Source organism: Hippopotamus amphibius, chromosome 13 (assembly GCF_030028045.1).
Source record: "Hippopotamus amphibius kiboko isolate mHipAmp2 chromosome 13, mHipAmp2.hap2, whole genome shotgun sequence".
Classification (NCBI taxonomy): Eukaryota; Metazoa; Chordata; class Mammalia; order Artiodactyla; family Hippopotamidae; genus Hippopotamus; species Hippopotamus amphibius.
Genome location: NC_080198.1, coordinates 7,394,288 through 7,419,196, shown reverse-complemented (window position 1 = coordinate 7,419,196; position 24,909 = coordinate 7,394,288). Strand labels below are relative to the sequence as shown.

The following is a 24,909-nucleotide window of genomic DNA, read 5'->3' as shown; positions in this document are numbered from 1 at the left end:
TATGTGTGTGTATATACATATATATAAAAAACTCTTTGAAATCTGGTGCTCATTTTACACATCTCAATTCAGACTAGCCACAATTCAAGTGTTAATAGCCACATGTGGCTTGTGGCCACCATATTGGACAGAACAGCTCCAGACCCTAGAATCTCATCTAGCATTCACATGAAGGGACTTTATCTAAAAAAAAAAAAAAGGACTGAGTATTTATGTTTCTCTACAGAAAACAACGCTGAATGGGTCTGGGGAGAGAAATGAGGGGAGGAAGAGAGCAAGAGAAGTCTGAAAGTAAAACTTGGAACAAATCAGCACACAACTACTTAATTCCTGACTAAAGCCACAAGCAGTTACAAGAGTGACTGCAGCTGGTTGAACTGAAGCCAAAGCAGGAAAGGAGAAAAGTTAGGTAAAACAAGAAAATTTGTTCTTCTTAATTTGATTGTGTGTCTAGGGTCTGGAGCAAATTCCTACCAGGCACCAATTTGAGTTGAATTTTCACGTAGATCTAAGATCCTGAGTTGGAGCTGACGGCAACCCACTCATGAAAGGGTCAGCCAATGGCCTGGGTTGACTATAAAGCCCACAATTCCCTTAGGGCTGTAGTCAGCTGTGCCACTCTGATTGACAAAGGGGAACTAGGAGGAGGTTCCTGCTCTACCTCCTCTTGGTTCCAGAATTGCCCACTCCCCTACATACTCACTGTGGTCCTGACACAGTGCCCTTCTTTTAGTCCTACCTCAACGCATCCCTTCCTGCCTTTGCACAGGCTGTTCCTTCTGCCCCAACACTCTCTCCCCAGTTTTTCACATGGCTGACACCTTCCCATCCTTCAATCTCACCTTCCCTCTGAGGCCTCTCTGATCACCCAACCTAAAGCCGATGCCCCCGTGCTCCCTAACCCCATACACAACTATTCTCTATCTCTGCCCAAATTTTCTATTCAAAGGCATTTATCATAGTTATAATTCTTTACTTAATGGTTTGTTTCCTCATGGGGTGTCTCTTCCCCATGAGAGCAGGAACTTCATCTGTCTTGTATACACTGTAGCCTCAGTCCTAGCCAAGCACAGAGCCTGTGATTCTGAGAGATGCATGAACAGCTGAATGGACGGATGGGGACTGGGAGGGAAAAAAGGGGTAGGTAGGAATCAAAGGATCTGGGTCCTGGAGTTGAATGTCAGAACACACTCAATACAGATCTTCCTCTGGCAACAAATCAGATCTATTCTCCTTCGGCTTTGACTCACATTCCAGCTCTCAAGAACCCCTTTACCAACAACACCTTTTGGAATGTGGTGTCTCAACTTCTAACAAATAACAGAAATCAAAAATGTTCTTCCCTTTACCATCTGTGACCTCTCGGGATTTTAAAAATATATTTTATATTTGGTGGCTGAGTCATTTTCTAGAAGGTCAGACTGTCTGGTCCTGGTGGACATTTTGCTCTGTGATGGGCTATTAAATCTTGGCCTGAAAAGGTTATGTCTCATCCCTTTTATAGACAACGCACCATTCACCCTTGAGGGGCTAGAGTAAATTGAAAAACCACCCATATCTTAGGTGTAAACCCTGGAGCTTACTGACTACCCAGAGCAATAAACAGGTCAGAAATCTAAGACTCAGAGATGATAAATGAAGACTCCATGGCCAATAAAACGACATAGTAACAGCCAAGGGCACACAAGGGTGTGCGTTCTTGTTCCCAAGACGTGGCAGTGACATTTGTAACAAGGAATGCCAATTTGCAAGATACCTAGAAGCATTTTGACTTGCGTGCCTGAGGTCAATCATGTTCAAAAATGTGTTTCTAAGTGAGAGTGACCCAAAAGACCTAGTTGCCCCCAACCTGTGGTTTCTTTGAGGCATGCTGTTAAAAGAGTACTTGAGAGAAACTAAGGCACTAAACATGATATTTCATTTCATTAAAAAAAAAACAGCTTTGTATCTTTTTAGTCAAAATATTCCACCTGGCCCCATATTTCTCATCTGTTTTTCAAAATGACCAGATTATCCCTCCCAATACGAAATAGTTCTCAGATGACATAAAAAGGCCATTGATACAGGTGTCACCCTACCCTAGTCCCACTCTTAGAAGAGCTTTCTACTGAATGGAAGAGTTGACATGTCCAGGTAAAGGGGAATCATCTGAAGACACTCAAAAGAGTGATTTAGAAGATTCTGAGCTCTCTTTGGCCTGCTCAATTTTTTCATGCCCCAACTTTGCCCAATGGGCAAGAACTTTATCAAACTAGGTCAGTGCAAATTCTCCATTTTCCCCTCATGCCCTAAAAATCCACATATACCTTTATTGTGCAGGGGAGACAAAAATGACTGAAGATTTGGTTTCAGCTTCAGTTTTTCAGTAATTCAGTAATTTATTAACTTTAGTTAATAATAATGTATCAATATTCACTAATTGTGACAAATATACCATATTCATGTAAAATGAAGATGTTAATAATAGGGGAAACTGAGTATGCAGTATATGGGAACTGTGCTATCTTTGCAACTTTTGTATAAACATAAAACTATTCTAAAACAAAAAGTTTATTAAAATAAAAAAAACTTCCTCAGAATTGACCAGTCTAACAAGACCCATCCCAGTTATCAAAAGAAGCACAGTGGGCTTCCCCCACTGCTGGATTATGAGAAAACGGGACTACGGAAATTCTTTTAGATGGCTCTTTCTTAGCCGCCATTATACTTCTGAAGCTGCGTTTTCAGTGTTTTGTTTCTATTCAGCTCAAAACTCAGAAGGACTCATAAGTCACATCTCAGAGCAAGGTGCAGCTGAAGGTTAAATAAACTTGGAAGACCTAATGGATCAGGAGTTATGCCAACCAAAACTAATTCTTATTATTATTTCATTAAGGCCATTCAGGCAAGGGCAGGAATAAAAGGTTGCATCTGATAGCACTCATGGGGGAGCTGGAGAGAAGCTCTTTCTCATCTGGGATCTTATTTTTTAAAAGAACATCTTGTTTTCTAAATCCGGGGTATCTGATTTCGAAAATACAAGTAGCCAGCAACTCACATGGACCCGCATTTTGTTACGACTCATGAGCAACAGCCCCCAATCCCGTGACCATAAAAACTGATCCTGCGAGCTGTGGAAGCTGCCCCCACCACACACTCACCTAAGCTCCTCTCTTGGACTTTCTGTCTCTTCCCTTTCCTTCTATTCTCACTGTTTTGGTTCCTCCGTGTTACCCACACTCCTCCATGGCCCCACTCTCCTGGTCCAATACTGAAATGTCAGGATGGGCAGAATGTAGAGGGATGGGGCGGGGAATGAAGAAAAAGCTCATTGCAACTTACTCTTCCCCACTCTTCCCTTCAATCAATGAGTTTTGACAAATGTAAACACCCACATCTAATCACCACCCAAATCAGGATATAAAACATTTCCATCCCCCACAAAAGCTCCCCAGCTCTCACTAGCTAGAACACACGAAATTAGTCTATGGCAATAGAAATCAGATCAGTGGTGGCTTGAGGTGGAGGATGGGAGGGTTGACTGCAAAGAGACACAAGTGAACTTTTAGGTTGGAACTTTTGGGTGGCGGTTATACCTGGATGTGTGTGTTTATCAAAACTGATTTCTACACATAAAATGGGTACATTTTATGGTATATCCATTATATGCCAATAAAGTTGAAAAAATTCCATTGGTATTAGTTTATTTATATTTTAACGTCCTGGCTATTCCTTCGAGCCCTAGTTATTCATCTTCCTTGAAGCCTTCAGCTCTCCGGGCTCTGGTGAAACCTCCGTCTCAGGACTTACAATCCTCAGAGTCTGTACTGTTCACCTGACAATTCATTCAGTATTTCTGTGTGATAGTGTCATCACTATTTAATTTTTTATGAATTCATGTGTTGTCTCCCAGCTAGACTGTAAGTGCCTTGGGGTTGGGAAATGGTTTAATTTCTCACCAGTTCCTCTAAAGCATGGGGCTCACAAATGCCAAGCACCTGTAGAGCCTGGCAGCCCCCTTGATAGCTGCCGAGTGGACAGGCACTAGGGGCGTGTGTGGCTGCGGCACAGCCACTAGAATGTGCACCCACAGCGAGCAGAGAGTGGGCCAACGAAGGGCAAGGACATGCTGTGGATGGCAAACACCCGGCACAACTCTCGTCCTGTCACACTCCTTCCCCAGAACAACCCTAGAAGCAGATCTCTAGGCTGCTTCAAGCGGTCATCTTGGGATCTACTGGCATCATCATCTTAGAAATTCCCCTCATCTGGGAGGGAATACGGGGATATGTGTAGAAAAACAGATGATTGAACTTGGTGTACCCCCCAAAAAATAATAAATAAATAAATAAAACTAAAAAAAAAAAAAAAAGAAATTCCCCTCATCTCTCTCGTACTGGCCCCCTATTTTCCAGACCCAATGTTTTCTTTCCTTTCATTGGAGCACACCATTCAGTCAACTGCCCTCTCCAAACAGAACACAAGACTATATCTGAGGTGGCCCAGCAGCTTCAGAAGCCCCAGGTCAGCTCCTCTCCTCAAAGCTGAGCCTCATGCCAGGTTCCAGGGCCACCAGGACTTGCTGTAAACCATCTGTGAACTAAAAATGCCGCCTGCCACATCAGTAAACAAAGGATGCCATAGCCATCAGCCACTACAGCCGCTCCTGATGGAGTGCCCTGAGGGAGCTCGGGATGGAAACATGATGCCAACCATTGGATCATCAGACACTGTAGCCACTGCCCTTCCCTCCCCCGCAAAACAGTGCACCTTGAGGAAACTCAGGATGAGAAAACACAGGATACTGACTCCAGATAGCTTAGGTGCATGTCAAAGGAATGATTTTAGTGAGCCCAGACTCTTGCATCTCCCATACATAGAAAAGCCCCAAATTCCTCAACTTGAGATGTCTGGTTTTCTTTTATTAACATCTTTTGATGTTTCAACTACCTGGTCTTTGATGCGAAAACTCCTGTATATCCTAGCTGCCTTCCTTGCCTCTTGGGAACAGTCTCTCACAGTTATCTGAGATGCTGTGTCCTGGACTTAAGTCCTCAATTTTGTCTGCCAAATTAAATATAACTCTCCTCTCTTAGGGTGTGCTTTTTTTTTTTCACTTAACACATCCTTGACCTTGGATGGTCACTAGTTCATGTTCTGGTGACCTTTCCATTCTACATTCATTCAGTGGCTATTAACTGAGCGCCTGATATGAGCCAGGCACTCTTCTAGGCACTAGAGATAAAGTGGTGGGCAAAACAAGCCAGGAAGTCCCTACTCTGGTTGAAGATATGATGCTGTTGGGGGTAGGGGTGTGACCAACAACACTAAGCAGGTGAGCAAATAACATACAGGATGATTTCACATGGTGAGGTGTGAGGTGAAGAAAATCAAACAGACAGAGTGTTCAGATAGAGGTGGTGACTGAGGTTGGGTGGCAGGAGAGTCTCACTGAGGAAGTGACATCTGTGCTGACAGCTGAAAGATAAGGAGCCATCCACACAGAGATGTGGGGTAAGGGCATTCCGGGTGGTGGAAACAGCAGACGCAAAGGCCCTGAGGCAGGAATAAGTTGGATGAGCTTGAAGTGCAGAAAGGGGCTCCGTGCAGCTGGAGTACAGTAGGGAAGTGGAAGATGGATAGATGAGGTCAGGCCTCATGTGCCACGGGAGCAGTTGGGATTTTATTCCGACCATGGTTGGAAGCCTTCGGGGAGTTTTAAGTCTAGTCCCCAGGTCCCTCAGGGACCAAACTCTGCTGTACACATATGGATTCTTCTTCTTGGACTAACAGTCCTGGCCAGGCACTCTGACAGTATTCCTGGCAAATAGAATCTGCTAAAAAGCAACAGTGCAGACTCCTGCGCCCTGAATCTCACCCCCTACCTACTGGGAGCCCCTCACCACTTTATCTGGGACCCTCCCCAACAACCTAAATTTAGACTTATGTTTGCCCCATAGTTTCTGCAGCCAGTCTGGACCTGCTCAGCACCTGTACCAGGGTTATTTTCCCAGACTGCTCATCCCGGTAGGTTGCTTCAGTACCAGGCCTCATTACCCCAAGTGCCCAGGATCTCCATCTGAAACATCTCAAGGGGCCACAACAAAACCCAGTGGGGAGGACAGCCCCTCTTGCCAGCCTCTGCCGCCTGACTCACCTTCACCCAGAGTCTGCTTGAGTAAGTCATGCTTGGCCTGCAGCTTAGTGATGAGGTTACTTCCATTCACATATTCTTTAAATTTCTGTAAGACACAAGGCACAAGGACATTACAGATAGCAGGGTCAAGTCCTGCCATCTCTGCCTCCATAACGGACCTCTGAGGCAGGAGGCCACCTCCAAGGCCCCAAGCACAGGGAAAGGGGTCTCCGCCTCGGCTTCAGCAGATCCCCAGCTCTGCCGAGTATTGCTGTCCAGTCCTAGGAGGCATTTCGGGTCAGTCTGGAAACACAAAAAAAGCTTGCGGGACGGCCGCAGTGAAAGGTGCTTCTGTCAGGTGAGGCCTGCGGGAGCCCCGGCGGAGGGCTTTCTTAGCCATCAAAACTCCTCCGTGCTCCTGGGCCCAGGGCACGCGGCCCAGGCATGAGCGCTATCAGACCTGCCAGAGGGGAGCCTCAGGACAAGGCTTCTTTCATCCAGCTGCACTCTGAAGGAGGAAGGGCACAGCAGGCCCCTGGGGATGTACCTATTAAAATAACGCAAACTGCATTTGGGGATGTGATTTTCTTTTTTTTTAACAGATGAGAAAGGTGAGGCTGGCACAAGAAGTGATTTGCTCAAGGTCCCTGGGATCCCAGGCTGCCTCTAGTTCAGGGACCTGGCCAAGCACAATGCACTTGGGAGCAGTGCCAGGAACAGGGCGCCCGGAACAGAAACACATTTACCTGCCCCCAGTTCAGCTTGGCCTCAGCCACACCTCTATACAGGTACCGGCTTCCCTCGGCCCCACCCACCCTGCGTTGCCCAGTCACAGGCCTGGAGCCCTCTCTGCTGGACCATGAGCCACTGTAGGCACTGTCCATGCCGGTTCCTTTCTGGATCCCTGGTGCTTACAGCTGTGCCTGGCATGCAGTAGGTGGTGAGAAATTCAGCTGAATCCCTGACCTGGTAGAACTGACATGGCAGTGTAGGAGAGAGACAATAAACTAACAAAAATGCAAATAAAATATACAATTGGTCAATGGTGGTGAACGCTAGGGATGGAAACAAGGAAGGAATAAGGAAGTGGGAGTGGGGGCAGACCTCACTGCAAAGCTGCCGTTTCAGCCCCACCATGAAGGAGGTAAGGAATGGGCCATGTGGGTGTGCATGGGAGGGAGGAGTCTAGGTAGAGGGAAATGCAATTACAAAGGCCCTGAGAATGAAGGCACGGGGATGGACGCGATTGCCCCAAATCTGCCAGCTAGTTTTTCACCAAAAAATCCATTCTACGCCCCAGCCAGAAGGCTCAGAAAGGGCACAGAGGAGCAGAGAAGTGAGCCTCGGCAGCTCAGGACATCTGGAACATCACCCTCTTCTCGCTGAAGACAGGTGTGGGGGAAAGACCAGTGGGGTGGGGGCTGACACGTGCCCGGAGAAGACTGAGGTTCCTGCACCCTGGCCCTCCCCTGGCGGGTTTCTGGGGGTTGTGGCGTCCTGTCTCCTTGGCCATGGTCCTCCTTAGCTCCTAGGGCCTTGCCCTGTGGCTGTTAAGCGTCTCTCCCCCTTGTATCTGCAGACAGTTTTCAAAAACGTACACTTGGTCCTCAGTGCAACCTCAGATGGCAAATGGGGGAGTATTGCCACTCCCATGCTCCCCAGAAGGAGACAGAGCTCAGAGCGGTGGCTACTCAGGGTGCAATCCTGGCCAGATTTCTGAACATTTCTGGGCCTCGCGCCCTCCTCAGGGTAAAATGAGTGGACTCACGGCGCTTCTCCAAGTGTGGTGCAGGGACCAGTGGCCTCCCGCCCAGCTGAGGAGAGGGTCCACACGCAGATTCCTGCTCTGGAAGACTGTGAGTCTAACCCGAGGAGGGCGCCACAGAGGCCCAGCAGTGCTCACGTTTCCAGGGCCCCACTTCAGGGAGGGGAACCTATGTTTTCAAGAAGCTTCCTACATGATTCAAAAGCACACTTCCATTGCTAACTACTCACCTAGAGGTTCTCTCTGGATGCTTCCAGTAATGTAGCCCTCTGATTTTATCCTGTGTTTAAGGATTCACCATAAAAAGCAGAGCGAGGTATAAGCAGATATCCTCTCCACCCTGCCTCACTGCCCCAGGCCAGCGAAGCTCCAGTCCCGAACTGTTAAGTCAGGCTTCGCTGAGTTGTTCACAGGTTAATGCAAATTATGCCCTGGGGCTCTGGCACTTGGGGACCCTGGCTACTTCTTCCAAGCTTCACCCAGGCTTCACGTGTGACCCATGAAGGAAAGAAGGCCATGGAATCGTATTGATGTTTGCTTTAAAAGGAGTGTTATGTCCTTAAAAATACCTAAATAATGTCACAACATCAAGTCATGAGGTATACTAGCCCACCAGGCTGATAACTTGAATATTCAGATCAAAATATAACGTGCATGACCCCTATCATGGATGCTGTCTTTTAATTTCAAGCAGGCTAAACCCCCTTCTTTGCTTCTGCTGCCAAAGTGACTTAATACTCATTCACACTCCTCACTTATTTTGTAAACCATAAATTCTATACATACACAGTAGCCCCTCATGGAAGTGGGGAACTCTTGAAATTGGCAGGGGATGATTCACTAAGCCTAGCTTTCTTTTCTTTCTTGAAAACAACAAAGTCAAAGAGCGTTGATCACGGAAATGCAGTGTGCATCAACCACTGGTCACAGGGATGTGACGAGGCCTAGCCTGAAATGGAGTTGGATATTAGAATTGGGTGGGTTTGTGACTGGTTAAAGGACCACAATCTAACAGTGCCAACTTGTGGATCAATATCAGCCTGGTGGCATGTTTTCAACAACTCTGTCTTTGGCCTCGGCCCTGGAATACCAATTAGGTTTTTTTTATTGACAAACTTTAAGGTACAGAAGACATGCTTAACGAGTCTGCAGACACAATGTCTGAAGGGACAGCATATGTGATGAGCACCCAGATCAGGATCGTGACAGTCTGGAGCCATGAGCTGAACCCATCAAGAGGAAATCCAACTGGTGATAAACAGAAGACCCACCCAAGACATCACCTATGCACCCCATAGGAGGAGAGTGGCCCTGTCTAATGGTAGTAGGGTAGGAATAGAGATTTAATTGATATTAGCTTAAAAAAAAAAGAATATGATTTTAGGATGTATGAAAAGAGGAGCACAGCCCCTAATACGGAGGGAGGTGAAAGTTTGGCCCTGTTCTGTGCTGGTCACTCCACGATGAGGTCTCACTTTAGAAGAAGCACTGACAAATGGAACACTATTCAGGAGAGAGTCACTAGGATGTTGAGGCCACGCAAAACAAAAGCTTAAGAGGCCAGATTGAAAGAAGTAGATATGTTTAGCCTGGAGAAATAAAAACCCAGCTCCCTGCAACCTTGCCAGACTGTCAAGTAGAATCAGCCTCTCTTTGGGTTGCCCCAGAGAACAGAATTAAGACCAATGACCAGAAATCCTAGTGAGGAAGATTTTCAAAGATAACAGAGATATGGGAAACATAATTTCTATAGCCAGCCACAAGCCAAACAAAAGTGTTGTTTGGGGAAGGAGGGAGCTTTCAATCTGGGGCTGTTCAAGCAGAATCTGGATGACTTTGGGGCAGGGATAGGGTTGAAGAGGATCAAGAGTCAGATGGAAGATGTAAGGTCCCTTCCAACCCCGACATTCCACGTTCACTAAATATACGTTGAACTAAACCCGCGATGCCCCTTATCCTTGTTCCTCTCTCGCCAAGTGGAATGTAAGTAATCTGGGATTTTACATGAAGGGCTGGCTACTCACCAGCAATTTGCAAATATCACCCAGGGCATTGTTTGTAGAGTCCACGCCCAAATTTGCTATAACGTGACATGACAACCATACGCTAAACTTGCGGGTTGTTACTTGGGGAGCGCACCTGGCTCCGTTAGCCCTTTTCCTCTCACGCTACTGAACACAACTCTCTCCGTGTTTTTTCTAGAAAAGGAAAGTTGCAATAACTGTCAATCCAAGATCAAGGCCAATGCTACCCACTGGTAGCTCACTTTCTGCATTTCACAGAGCCATGCCAGGCAACTTAATCTGAAAATCATATTGGAAGAATTGCAGGTCTAACCGACCTACGTGGTTCCTCTGGCCCCCAGTAGTTTGGACTGCTTCCCAAAGTCACTGCTGGTGGAGCGGCAGACAGCAGGTCCCAGGCCAGGATGCTACTTACTGTAAAATAAAACATTTCTGTCTCCTGCTGGTTGGCTCTCCTCTTGGCGATGTTGATCTTGCTCATGTAGGTCTCGGAGGCAGCCGACTTCACAGACTCCGTGGACCGGCTGTGTTGGAAGGCATCAGAGACGTCGAAGTCCTCCACGGTCAGCATGTCCTGCAAGGTCTGCATGGTGGCATCCAGGGTTTTTCTAACCTGGGGAAACACAGCATGTTGACAAAAGTCCTTCGGCCTCAGAATGCCTTTGACACCTCAAAGTCCTTTCCCGACCATTTCTTTATTTCTTCCACATAAAGCCTCCGGAGGCAAGCAGGACAAAGATGCTCATGCCCGTTACAGTGATGTGGAAAGCAAGGCCAGCAGCTGGCTGAGGGGAGAAGCCAGGTCACCTAAGCTAAAGTGACATCACGGGACTGCTTCTGCCAGAGAGAACCTTGGAGAATGTTGTGACCAACAAGGAACTCGGGTTTTGAGGTTTGTGTCTTTTTATGGTTACACAATCCCAAACTACCTGCTCCTGTGAGGCAGGTCCCTGAGGAGGAGAAATACTAGAAATGCTCCCCATTCTCTTCACCCAGAGAAGTGAGGGGACACATTCTGGATAAGGGCAGCGCTGTCCTCAGTGAGTGAACCCTGCTTCTGTCGGCCACTGAGTCCATGCAAGCCTGACAGAAAAAACAGCCTCAAGCAAAACAGACCCGAGATACATGTGCTCAGTCCTCCAGGACTCCGACTCCTCTCCCAGGACCGAGTGGGACCCCCAGACGCTCCACACACAGGGCCCTGGTCCCCCCACAGCCCTTCACTGCAATGTGCCTAAAGGGCGGACCTGAATTTGGATGCGGGGGGGGCATTCCAAACACAGTCCTGGGAGAAACTGCATCCACATTCACTGCACACTGATTGCTGCTCAAAGGCTCTCTTGTCACTCAGATCTCAACTTAAAAGTTGTCTCCTGCTGACATCAGCCACCCCCTGCCCCAGACCGCCATCCTTAACTTAGTGTCTGATATTTTGTGTACTTATTCATTTATGTGTTCAATTGCTTTTGTGTTTTAGTTATCACCTGTCTTTTCTCATTAGAACACAAACTACATGAGAGGAGGTACTATATTGTCTCGTCTGCTCACTTAGCTCTGCACAATGTTTAGCGCGTGGTACGTGCTGAATAAATACTCGTGAATGAATAAATGAGTGAATCAGTTCTAACACAGCCTCGCAGAAGCTCAGGTTCAAAACTCAGCATTTCCATGGCCATGAACAACCTACCCAGAAAAGCACGTGCTTCACCCTCCTTCCTGCAGCCCCGATTTCCAATTTAAAGTCCATTAATGTTATTATCCATATACTGCACACACTGTTCCACGTAAACAGTTCAAAACGCTTCAGGGGAAGATGTAGGGCATAAAGAAAGAAAACATTCTGTCCGTATCCTCTCTCTTCTCAGGTTTGAAAAACAAATATATAATTTGTCTCCAGATAACCTCCCAGGGACTGCTTTGGCTTGTTCATCCTTAGCTACACTCTGGCTCATGTTCGTCCTGGCTCTGTCCTTTTTGCAGACACAAAACAACCTGCCCTCTCCGCCCAGAACAGCTCTCTTGAGGTCTGAAGACAGGAACCATGACTCCCCATCTCCAGCTGCGACTGCACTTCTCAAGGACAGACCCACTCATGGTCTCGGATGATACCCCCACGTCCTGGTGTCCTCCAGTTGGGTGATGTTCTCCCTGGGTGGGGGCATCCCAGCTGGAACGGGAGGTGTCCCATGTGGCCTCACCAGTGCACATGAGAATGGAACCACCCCAGCTGGTACTTCCATTTGTGCCCACCTGGTGGGCGTCCTGAGCCACCAGCTGCAGGGGGAGAAGTGTGCTGGCCATGGGGAGATGAAAGCTCCCTGGAGCTCAGAACCAATGGCATGTTAGTGTGCTCTGGGTTATTTCCTCATGTAATTTAAAATACCTACTATATTTCTGATGATAAAAATAATAAACTCATTGCAGAAAATAGAGAAAAGCACAGAGAAGAAAACAGAAATCACCTATACTCCTGCAACCCAGACAAACTACTATCAAAATTTCAAAGTGTTTCCTTCCAGTCTTTCTCTAAGCCCATGCATATACGTAGAAACATGTACACAAACTGTAATTTACCCTGGTTAGGACAGTACTGAACACAGAGTTCTACTTCCTCGTTGCTTTTCTTTAACTTCTTGTGAGAATTCCCCACACCATTAAAGATTCTTGCTGTGGGTGGTTTTGATGGTTGTGCTTCTCACAGAGGAACCCTGATTTTTCACGGGTTCCATGGCAAGAGTGCTCTCCACAGGACCATCCAGGCCTTTGCGAGGAAATCCCTCACAGGACAGAGGGGCTCACTCACCTCCTCGTTCTCGATCTTGAGAGTGGCCAGTCTGGACTGCAACTGGTGGTACCGCATGAGCAGTTCTGTCTGGACGGGCTGCTGAGCGCTGACCTGGCACACCTGCAGAAATGACAGCCACCACCTGCAGTTGCCCTCACCACCTGTGTGGAGCTGGGGCCGGGCTATCATTAACATCCCCACTGACAGCTGCAGAAACAGGCCTGGGAAGGTTAAGTGACCTGCCTGAGGTCAAACAGCTTGTACCTGGCGACATCAGAGCCAGCCAGGAACCAGGGGCCGCTCTCTCACGCTCTCGGTTGTGGTCTATGTTTGTGCAGCACATGACGGTTTGCTACTCAGAGCTTGGACGTAATCTCATTAAGTGAGACTAACTGGTTAATTTCCAGGCAGGAAGCTGTGGTAAGGAAGCAACTGCCTAAGAGAAGCAACTGCCTAAGTGAAAAGAACGAAGGACGGGAAACAGCGGAGTGGGCCCAGCAGGAAGATGCTCAAGAGAAAAGAAGGCATGCAGCCGTGGCCCTCTCACAGGGGCCACTGAGAGAAAAGGGGAGAAGAGAGGAAGACGAGAGAGAAATACTGTTCTCCTACACCCCTTCCGGCCAGGGCTCTCACTACCTGTGGGCTGGGCTGCCTGGCATAACCCGGCTGAGCTCAGAAGGGACAGCAGCTTTCCGTTCTTTACCACCAACTGGGCAAACCAACGCTGCAGTCACCACACGATGAGTCAAAGGGCTGGACACAAGGGCACAGGGTTGGGGCAGGAGCTGTGGGGAAGCCCAGCAGAAGGCATCTCTTGCAAATGAAGAAAGTCAGCAGAGCCACTGGAGGGGCCAGCAAATGCCACCTTCGAAGGTGACTCCTGGTCCCTCCCTGATAAGCAGGTGCAGTGACAGCCCAGCTGAGCTCCCACTGGGATCCAGAGGCTGGAGGGGTTCCCCTGACTCTTGAGTGCATGAGTGGAGGGGACGGAGCCCCTAGGAGAAGGTTCTGGGCAAACGTCCCTGGGGGTAGAGATAGTGGGGACAGGGAGAGAGATATGACACCTGGCGACTCTCTCTGTTGGTTCCAGGGACTGGGGCCTGAGCCCTGAAGAACGGGAGGAATGACCTGGAAAAGCTCAAGGAGCTATTTTTATAAGAAGATTTGTGAAACTTGGGTAGCTAGTGTGCTGTTTTAGGGCTAGTGATGAGTGCCTTCTCCCTTTTTTTTTTTTTTAAGAACATAATGAGGATGTGAGCAGCTCAAGCCCTGAAGGAAACTCGGTTGGCTGGTGGGCCAAGGGCTCACAGCATTGGAGCACAGGCCAGAGTGGCACTGCTGAGGCCCCGCCTTCAGTGATCCGAGGCCATCCATCTGAGGGGAGGATGTGAGACGATCTTCTGTGTGCAGACGTGGGGCTCCCTTGGGGTCCTCTGGACATAACTGGGAGGGATTTTACGGGAAGCTAAGGTCCTGCAATTCTGCAGGTGGGGGACGAGCCACCAAGATTAGGGTATTAGTGGTAAACTCCTCGGCTGGGGAAGCCCATGCACCAAGAACTTGACTCCAGGCCTCTGAGCCGATGTTCCCCTCCCACCGGTGCTCTGGGAGGCCATGGGAAACAGACAAGCAGCCTCAAGTGTGGGCTCCTGGGAGAAGCCTACCTCATCCCCCATGTGGGGCTGGAACTCAAACTTGAGGGGGGGACAGAAGACCTGGTTGCACATGTCCATGACCGTGTGCTTGTCGCTTCGGGAATCCAGGTTGTCCACCGCGTTCTCGATGACATCCAGCCCCTCATGGCGAGAGGTCTCCAGGTTGTACTCGGCTGAGAGGTAGGTCCGGAAGGTGCGGGCCAGGCTGGCGTGGAAGCCCAAATCACAGCACTTGGAGAGAAGCACACACAGAAGGTGCAGGTGAGGGTGGTGACGGGGAGGTGGGGCTGTCACAGTGACTTACGATTACCTCCTATTCCACGGTCAAATCTTTCATGCTGGAGGCCCTCGTACACTTTAGAACCTTACCACACGAGTCATGGCAATGCCTTCAGAGGGAGCAGGGAACTGTGATCTGGGCAATGGCAGTGCTTTTTGTGGCTTCCCAAACTCACCGTGTTCTTTCTCATCTCCAGGCTTCCACATACGCCTGGAAGACTCTTCTCTCTCCTCCTGCCTAAATACTCTTCCTTTGGGTTTCAGTTTAGAGGTCACTTCCTCCAGGAAGCCTTCCTTGATGTTCTCCCCACTCAGAGTTTACACCAGGTGTCCCTCATCCAGGGGTCCACATCTCCCTCCACCTCCCTCACCGTAACACCTGCCACTTGGCATTGTATTTGCCTTTAACACAACCAGGGTTATGCAGGCTGAGCTCCATGAGGACAGATCTACTGGCTCTTGTCTACTGTTGTACCTCAAGACCTAGAGCTAGTAAGTACTCAGTAAAAATTTGGTAAATAAAAAAATGAAAGGGCTATGTGAAAAAAGAAAGCTGAAAGGTAGGAAAGAGGAGGGGTCTGGCCTCCAAAATTTAGAAGGCAGGGTCAGGCAGGTCCCTCTCCTGGGGACGGTGATAATGGCAATAATGGGTCCCCTCTGCAGTCAAGGGAAGAGCCATGACCTTCTGACTTCCTGACGGGATACATCAGAGCCAGAGGAAAAGGATGCACTCACCCTCACAGAAGCCTGACCAAGCATCTGCTGGGCCAGATCCCTGTCTACGTGAAGACACGCGAAGCAGCCCAGCTCTGTCACAGATGACACAGGAGCCTCCCTCAAGGCACAGCTTACAGTGTTCTTTCCCAAAGCCTGGTTGTCCCATCAGTGCGTCCTGTACAGCTGATGCTCAGGAGTCAGCGTTCCATTTGCCTATTGCTTAAACTGCCTGATTTCTCCCAACATAACCTCCCCAGGTAAAGCTGACCTGTGTAATTCTGTTTCATTCGTTATTTTCTTCCCTATGCATATTTGTGTCCGGTGGGCTGGACCCAGGGGTGTTAAACATATAAGCAGCTTTACCACCCTGAGAAGCCCCCAGGGCATGCACTGTGTACAATCACCCCTGTACACCCAAACCCAGTAAAGGGCCTGGTGTGGAGAGGGCACTTGAAAAGTGCATGCTGAATTACAACTACCCAGCCCACGTGTGCAAGGGCTGCCAGAGGCCCACTCCCACCTATGGAGGTAGAAGCTACAGGGTGATACTCCTCTCCCAGGCCCCAAACGCTCCCTGTCCTTCCCCTCCATCAGTGCTCCCTTAGCTGACGACTTGTGCCAGGCGGTGCAGGGCCCTGTTCAACCCCATACTCCCCAGGAGCTCACATCGATGAGGTCGGAGACATCGTGGATGTAATATTTGCTTATAGCTGCATTGCTGGCTGCCAGATTCAGCAAGTAGTCGTTTCGGGCCTTGGTGCATTTCAGCTTGTTCTCAGAATACTTTGCCTGCCTCTGGAGGAAGAAAAGAGTAGATGTGAGAGGAAAGCCACGGATGGGAGAGATCTGCATTTTCTTTACGGTCGCGACTTGTGATCGGCTCCCCACTTGGCCCTGGAAAGCCTTACTCCATGTGCCAAGTGAGTACGATCCGGATGCTGTATTCAGAAAGCTCACTTTACACTGCACGTGTGCGGTCATCATCGGCTGGGTAAGCAGCAGCCTTTCCCCGGGGTCTGCCGGCGCGGAGTGTAAGTAAGACCTCCAGAGGCCTCCACGCAACACCGCTGGAAGCTGCCCAAAGCCTGATGCTGGCCTGTGAAGCCCTCCTGACCTGGCTCTTCCTCCACGTTCCTGTCATCCCCTCCTCTGCCCATCCTTTAAGAGGCCAAGTTCATTCCTACCTCTAGACTCAGACCCGTCCCCTCTGCCTGGCAGGCCATCCCTCCAGGTCCCTGCATGGCCTGCTCCTCCACGTCATTCAGGTCCTTAGCCATGGTCACACAGCTGGATGGGCCTCTGACCACACAACCTTGTCTAAAACGTGTCCCCATCTTGACCGCCCCTCCCCACACTCTATACTGCTCTATTTTCCCCACTTATTTAATCTTTATTCAATTTTTAGTGATTATTTTCATTTTTATTTAATTTTTTTAACTTATCTTTTTAAATTAATTAGTTTATTTATTTATTTGTTATTTTTTTAATTGGCTGTGTGGGGTCTTTTTTTGCTGGGCGTGGGCTTTCTTTTTAGTTGCGGTGAGTGAGGGCTACTCTTCGTTGCGGTGCGCGGGCTCCTCATTGCCGTGGCTTCTCTTGTTGCAGAGCACGGGCTCTAGGCATGTGGGCTTCAGTAGTTGCAGCACATGGGCTCAATAGTTGTGGCTCACAGGCTCTAAAGCTCAGGCTCAACAGCTGTGGCTCATGGGCTTAGTTGCTCTGCGGCATGTGGGATCTTCCTGGAGCAGGGATCGAACCCGTGTCCCCTGCATTGGCAGGCGGATTCTCAACCACTGTGCCACCTAGGAAGTCCCTTATTTAATTTTTAAAAGACTTTTTTTAGGGCAGTTTTAGCTTCACAGCAAAACTGAGAGGAAGGCACTGAGATTTTGTGCATACATTCCTACTCCCATACACGCACTGACCCCCCAACTATCAACACCCGCCCAACAGGTGGTACATTTGTTACAATTGATGGACCTATACTAACACACTGTTGTCACCCAGATTCCACAGTTTACCTTAGGGTTCGGTCTTGGTGCTGTACATTCTGTGAATTTGAACAAATGTATAATGACACGTATCCATCATTATAGTATCAGACAGAGCAGTTTCCCTGCTCTAAAAATCCTCTGTGCTCCACCCGTTCATCCCTCTCTCCCATGTGACTGCTGTAACCACTGACCTTTTTACTGTTCCATAGTTCTGCCCTTTCTAGAATGTCATATAGTTGGAATCACACAGTGTGTAACCTTTTCAGATTGGTTTCTTTCACTTTGTAACACTGGTTCCTCGTGTATTTTCTTGGCTTGACAGCTCATTTCTTTTTAGCACTGAATAACATTCCATTGTCTAGATGGACCACAGTTACTTAGCCTCTCACCTACTGAAGGACATCTTGGTTGCTCAATGTTTTTCATAAGTACTTTTCACCACCCCAAATTATATTTTTTACCTCTTTGCTTACTTGCAGATTTTCAGTGTCCACTGCCAGAAAGTAAGCTCTGGTGAAGTCAGGGACTTAAAGGTCCCTGTTCGTAGCTGGGTCTACAGCACACAGAACAGTCCCTACATGAGGAGCATGAAGTGACTGTCGCTGGCTATCTGGATGTGAGTGGGGGGGAGAGGTGGGGTGGGCAGCCAGAGGTGTAGCCTTGGCTAGGAGCTGAACCACCTTCTTGGGAAGCTGCTTCTGCTCTGGGCCATTGTGCACAGGAAGCAGCAAAGAGCCCTTAGGTTGGAGAGCCATCCCCTTGTGCCCTCAGACAGATGAGTCCCAGTGCTGAGGAGAAAGACAGCTCTCCTTACAGAAACAGGGCTTCTTCCTACCGAGGCACTCGCAACCTTCTTTCCTCCAGGTCGAGTTGTCTAACTGTTCAGTAAAGATGCCCCCATTGGCAGCCTTTTAATTCTCTTCCGACATCTCCTCTGACCTTTCTCCGGGATCCACTTATTCTAGGAATCTCTAGAAACAAACTTCTGGCAGTTACACCCTGGACCAGCCAACACACCCAACCTCCACAGAGATTTCTGATATTCCTGGCGCATTTCCAGGGGGCTACTATGACCCTGAGACCATGTTCAGCCCTTCATGGACTCATAAAATTTTATACCTAGAGAGGATATTGAAGATATCTTAGTTTAATTCACCCATTTTATAGGTAAGGAAATGAAAATTGAAAAGAAGTAGGTTGTCCAAGAGCCAAATGGCCAATTAGCATACAACCCTGAACTAAAACAGTCTTCAGACCCCACTAACCAGTGCTTTCTCTACCCCTCTATATATCCCCCTATGTTGTAGCTCTGTAATTCCTTGCATGGTTATCTTATTTTTAAAAATTTATTTCTAGTATATTCACAGACATATTGTACAACCATCGTCACTATCTAAATTTAGAATATTTTCATCACCCCAAAAGAAATCCTGTACCCATGAGCAGTCACTCTCCATTCTCTTCTGCCCCATCTCCTGGCAACCAATAATCTACTTTCTGTCTCTATGGAGTTGTCTATTCTGGACATTTCAAATAAATGGAATCATATAATACGTGGTCTTTCGTGACTGGTTTCCTTCACTTAGAATACTGTTCTCAAGGTTCATCCGTGTGTAGTCTGTACTCATTCCTCTTCATGGCTGAATATTCCATTATAGGGATTCACCACATTTTACCCATCAGTTGGTGGACACTTTCTTATTTTGATTGTTTCTACCCTTTGGCTATTATGCATAATGCTGCTGTGAACATTCATGTGCAAACTCTTGTATGGACATATGTTTTAATTTCTCTTGGGTGGATACCTAGGAGTAGAATTACTGAGTCATATGGTAACTCTATGTTTAATATTTTGAGGAACTTCCAGACTATTTTCCAAAGTGGCCGCATCATTTTACATTCCCTCCAGCAATGTATGACAGTTTCAATTTCCCTTCAACCTTGTCAGCACTTGTGATTATCTGCCTTTTTTATTTTAGCCATCACGGTGGGTGCGAAGGGGTATGTCACTGTGGTTTTGATTTGCATTTCCTTAATAACTAATGATGCTGAGCATCTTTTCATGTACTTATTGGCCACTCACATATGTTCTTTGCAGAAATGTCTGTTCAAATCCTTTGCCCATTTTTTAAAATTTATTTATTTATTTATTTTTGGCTGTGTTGGGTCTTTGTTGCTGTGTGCGGGCTTTCTCTAGTTGTCAGCGGGGCTACACTTCGTTGCAGAGCATGGGCTCTCGGCGCACAGGCTTCAGTAGCTGCAGCATGCAGGCTCAGTAATTGTGGCATGCAGGCTCTAGGGCACGTGGGCTTCAGCAGTTGTGGTGCATGGGCTTAGTTGCTCCACAGCATGTGGCATCTTCCTGGACTAGGGATCAAACCCACGTCCCCTGCATTGGCAGGTGGATTCTTAACCACTGCGCCACCAGGGAAGTCCCAGCTCATTTTTTAATTGGGCCTCTGCCTGGTTATTGTGGAGCATATTTTTCTTTGCTTTTGGGAATTACCCTGAAATTTTATTTGATTTGCCTCTGATTACTTTTTCCAGCTTACTCAGGTCCTATTGGATTTTGTTCCTGCTCAATCTCCTATATTTTTAAGAGCTCTAAGATCATATAATCACAGACTTAGTCTCACAGAAGCCCACATAAACATCTGATGCAATGTTTCACAAATAGAAAGAGTTCGGGAAATGTTTACTGATTGCATGGAATAAATGAATGCAGAGAATTCAACAAGAAAATCATAGCCTTTTAAGAAGAAAGGAACCTTAGAAGTAAGGTGACAAGACTAAGATGACAAAAAGCAGCATGCACATCTGCCCCTCTAAATTTCTTGGCCATGGCAGACATCATTAATTGATCACAGCACTGTCTTTAACAAAAGCCTCAAGAGGACTCACAATTCTCAGCATAGGGCTCTGGGCAGCCACTACCAATTGATCAGAGTTGACATGAGAAAGGTGATTTGTTTGCTATCACTGTCAGATTTTAAAACTGAAGTTCAGAGAGTTGTAAATGTGGCATTTTCAAAACTCAGCCTGTCTGGCTCCAAAGCTAGCACTTTCACCATGCCCTGCTAAAGCACTTTTCCAGCACCAATGCATAAGGATTCTAAAAAGACGAACTTTGGCTTGGTAGTGGCAACTTCTTCAGATTGCTTCTTTGCCTTGTTCCCAAGTGCTGGTTGGTACCCCAGTGCTGTTCCCTCTTGTTGGGACACACTAAGTTCCAATCAGTCCCCCAGCCCCTGAGTCGACCTCCAGGGCAGGCCCCACCCCCACAAATGCCTGGTGATTCCTCCCAGAATGTGCTCGCTGGGCGAGAGTCTCATCACAGTACTGCTCTCTTGCCAGCTAAGCGCCTCTCCTGCTGTTGACCCTGGCCTAAGACCTAACAACTGCCAACAGAGGCATGGCCAGCCCTGCCTCCACCATGACACTGACCGCCAAGACAGCAGACGCTAGCAGCGTTATTCCACTCCCAGATCCTCAGGGTGCAGAGGGGAGGCTGAGGTGGTGGGGAGCCTGGCCCTCCCCTTCCTGCCCCACCCCGATACCTGGGGCTCTCACTCACCTTCTCCTTCATCTTCTCGATCTTCTTCACGGAGCTGCGGCGCTGGGGCCGGTCCTCGTGCCGCAGCAGGTTCATGCTGAGGTCTCCCGACTTGTTGAACTGCTTCTCCTCCTGCTTCTCAGCCTCTTTCAGCTTGCTTTCCGCACTGATGCTCTCCGCGTGGTACATGTGGTAGGTTTTCATGACCTGGGGACACACACGTGTGGGACATCAATACGCTGTTATGGCCCAGCACGGTGGCCCTAGCGCTGCCAGCCCCCTTCTAAGTTCTGTGTCCCGGTCAGCTCCGGACCTGCCCTCTTCCCACAACGTGCTCTGAAATGCCACAGCTCTTTACTTTTGCACAAACTGTCTGAGGACTGGAAAGGATGACCTTCATCGGTAGCGATTCCATCATCATAATCAACATCATCAGGTGCTTACTAAGTGCCAGGAATGGATCAGTAAAGAGGAGATTTAAAAGGGCCACCACAGTCCCGGGGCATCTGGGGATTCTCAGAGGTAAGAGGGTGAACGTGGTCTTCTTCCGCTGCCCTCTCCAGCCCTGCCAGCTGGGTCTCTTGTGTCCCTCTTCCTCCCCACAGTGTTGTAGGAAAAGGCCCTCCTCAGGTGCTCACGGGATTTCCATGGGAACATCTTTCTTACACACAAATCATTTTCTCAGTTGTTTTCTTAAGTAAAATTGCCCTGCAAATGGCCCTGTTCCCCAAAGGAATATTAGTGGGTAACTTAAATATTCTATGCTCTCAGAAACAAACTCATCCTTGGCTATAAAATGAATTCCTGTAAAGAAAATTGCACTTTGCTACTCTACTTCCACATTAAGAGTTGGATATTGTTATAACAAGGGAATTTTTGTGTCAGAAGAAATCCTATACATCACCTAATCCAACCACCAAATTTTACAAATAGGGAAACTAAGGCCCAGAAGGACAAAGTGGCTTATCCAAGATCACACAGTATTATCAGTGTAGTTTCCAGACCTTATATCCATGTGGCCGTCATCACAGTCAAGATATAGAACACACCTATCACATGAAAAAGATGCCTCATGCCCCTTTCCAGTTGACCCCACCCCTTACCCCAGCCACAGGCAATCACTGATTTGCTTTCTGTCACTGCAGATTAGTTTTGTGTGTTCTAGAACTTCAGGTACATGGACCCACAGAGTATAAACACTTTACGCCTACCCTTGTTCACGCAGCATAATTTTTTTGAGATTCTCCCATGTTGTTACATGTATCAGAAGTTTTTTTTTTTTCATTGTTGAGTAGTATTCCCTTGAATGGCTATATCACAATTTGTTTATCTGTTCACATGTTGGTCCTTGTTTGGGTTGTTTACAGTTTTTGGCTATTACAAATAAAGCCGCTAAGAATGTCCACGTACAATTCTTTATGTGGACATGTTTTCATTGTTTGGGTAAATATCTAGGAGCGGATGGAGGGTCATATAGTAAGTGTATATCTAACCACATTAGAAATCTGGTCTCAGGCTTTTAATTCTATCATATCACACTGTTTCCTGAATTCATTACCATTTATTCAGCAGACGTGAGTATTTGGGGCAGCCTTAGAGGAAGCTGGGCTAGTATTCCATCTCCCAGTCCCCAACTAGGATTACATTTCCCATTACAATATCAGGTTTATGACCATCTTTCTATGCTAAGAAACACAAGAAATTTCTGGAATTCATGGCTCCTGAGCCTTGTTGGTCCTCCTCTCTTGTCGTGTGGATAATTACAGCAGCTAATGCAGCAGAAGCTTCCCCCTGGGGATGGGAAGCCCTTTAAGTCAAGGAGCTCAGGATGAATTACTGGCCAACATTATAACCTTATTCACTGTCATTGAAAGTCCTGTGAAGTGAGATGATTAACATGAGTTATTCTTCGGTGATTCTTACTGTGAAATCACAGCATCGATCTGCTGTTAAGGAAGTCCCCATGTCAGGAGTGAGCAGGGGCGACATCTACTGTAGAGCCTGTTAGGTAAGAATACGGACTCTGGCCCAAATGTCTGGGCTGCATCCTGACGCTGCCACTTATCAGCTGTGACCTCAGGCAAGTCACATAACCTCCCTGACCTCTATTCCCTCATCTACAAAACAGGGATGATAATGGCACCTGCCTCATAGGTTTGTTGTGAGGACTAAATAAGTTAATCTTTTATAAGGTGCTGAGAGCAACACCAACCACACAGTAGAAGCCGTGTAAGTTTTAGCTGCTACCATCACCACCACCATCAACATCCCAGACTTGGGCTGAGGTTTGAAAATCTTGAACTCACTCACTTGACTTCAGGAAGATGCTCACAAACGCTAGAAAACATTAGCTAATGTGAAAAAAAATTTACTCTACACCATGTTTCTCCCTCCTTTCATCCTGAAAACCTCCCCAATTTTCAAAACAAAAAACGAAAAACTGCAATCCACTTTTCTTCCTGGGTCTTGGTGGAAAGACTTCTCTGTATCTCACCCATTTTTGCTCATTTGCAGTGCCCTAAAGCCTCTAGAGATGCCCTTCTTGATGATTTCATCCAGTTCTCTAAGCTTCTTTCTCAACAACTCAATGGACCAGAAAGTGTGCCGGATCAATGTGTTCTTGACATCTAGTGGCCAAAGGGGATGACTGCAGGTTTACAGATAACCAAAGCAGTTGCCTACTTTCAACCACCTTTAAGCCATGGCTCCTGGAACATAACTCCTGGAACATAACAGGCTCAGAGTCGGAGTCAGCCTACTGAAGGCTGTCTCCAGGCCCCTTTCCCATTCTTTTTTTTTTTTTCTTTTTTTATAAATTTATTTATTTATTTATTTTATTGGCTGTGTTGGGTTTTTTTTTTTTTTTTGCTTTGCATGGGCTTTCTTTTAGTTGCAGTGAATGGGGGCTACTCTTCGTTGTGGTGCACGGGCTCCTCATTGCCGTGGCTTCTCTTGTTGTGGAGCACAGGCTCTAGGCACGTGGGCTTCAGTGCACGTGGGCTTCAGTAGTTGCAGCACATGGGTTCAATAGTTGTGGCTCACGGGCTCTAAAGAGCAGCCCCAATACTTGTGGTGCACGGGCTTAGCTTCTCCGCGGCATGTGGGATCTTCCTGGAGTAGGGATTGAACCCATGTCCCCTGCATTGGCAGGCGGATTCTCAACCACTGCGCCACCTAGGAAGCCCCCCTTTCCCATTCTTGAACCTTTCCTCTATGCCTCCACATTCACAGGCACCACTGCCCCTCCCCCATGGTGCTGGTGCTGTTCATTTCTGAACTCCACATCCTTTCTGGGCTCAGGGATTCCTGCTAAGTCCATTTTTTTTCCATTTCAGCTGCTGAGGTCTGCTTATCTCACTACTAATTTACCATGTGTATTGTGTAGTTCAGAGGAAGAGAGAGCATCCCATTTGTACCTAGAGCTTCGCATCCAATCATCCATGCATCCATCCATCCACATGCTCAAGGTCAGCAACCCACATTCTCCTTTGGTTACTTTTCTACTCCTCCTGAACCACAGAGTACTCTTCCTGCCCTCCATCAAGCCAGATTCTCTGTACAGTCTCTGAACTGTGTTCCAAAAACCCCATGCCTGGAGAACACAGCCTGACAACCCTGGGGCCAAACTCCATGTGATCCAATTGGTAATTCCTGATCCCAAGAATAACGGTGAACTTGATCACTCAGGGTCAGTTATGTCAGACAGGTGCCACAAAAGAGGTTATCTGGGGACCTCTCTGAAGGGAGTCTAACTATTTATGCCCAGAATCCTCTAGATGTTTCCTTTATTTAATTACCTGAAACATGGGCTTCAGCATGAAAGGCTCTTAGCTCAATAGTCTAGAACAGTCTGCTCAATATTGCCAGTCCAGGAAGTGCTGAATAATATTTAAAATTACCTACTACTTCAGAGTTTGCAAAGCTCTCTTCTTATTATTCCCAAGGAGCATTTCAATTACTCTTTTACTCCAGCCCTGGGAGGCAGCATGACAGCAATAATAATAACAATAGCGGCTGACACA

General features: G+C 47.5%; 1 protein-coding gene across 1 annotated transcript in view; it reads right to left on the bottom strand.

The window, feature by feature from the left end:
* Positions 1 to 24,909, bottom strand: part of SRGAP3 (SLIT-ROBO Rho GTPase activating protein 3) — a 241,245-nt gene that overhangs the window by 58,277 nt on the left and 158,059 nt on the right. Inside the window, exons 5-10 of the mRNA XM_057706592.1 lie at positions 20,909 to 21,094; positions 16,007 to 16,135; positions 14,354 to 14,575; positions 12,708 to 12,809; positions 10,320 to 10,517; positions 6,137 to 6,221 (exon numbers count right to left, since the gene is read on the bottom strand). Of these exons, the coding sequence (XP_057562575.1) occupies positions 6,137 to 6,221; positions 10,320 to 10,517; positions 12,708 to 12,809; positions 14,354 to 14,575; positions 16,007 to 16,135; positions 20,909 to 21,094 (922 nt within the window). The remainder of the gene's footprint in view (positions 1 to 6,136; positions 6,222 to 10,319; positions 10,518 to 12,707; positions 12,810 to 14,353; positions 14,576 to 16,006; positions 16,136 to 20,908; positions 21,095 to 24,909) is intronic.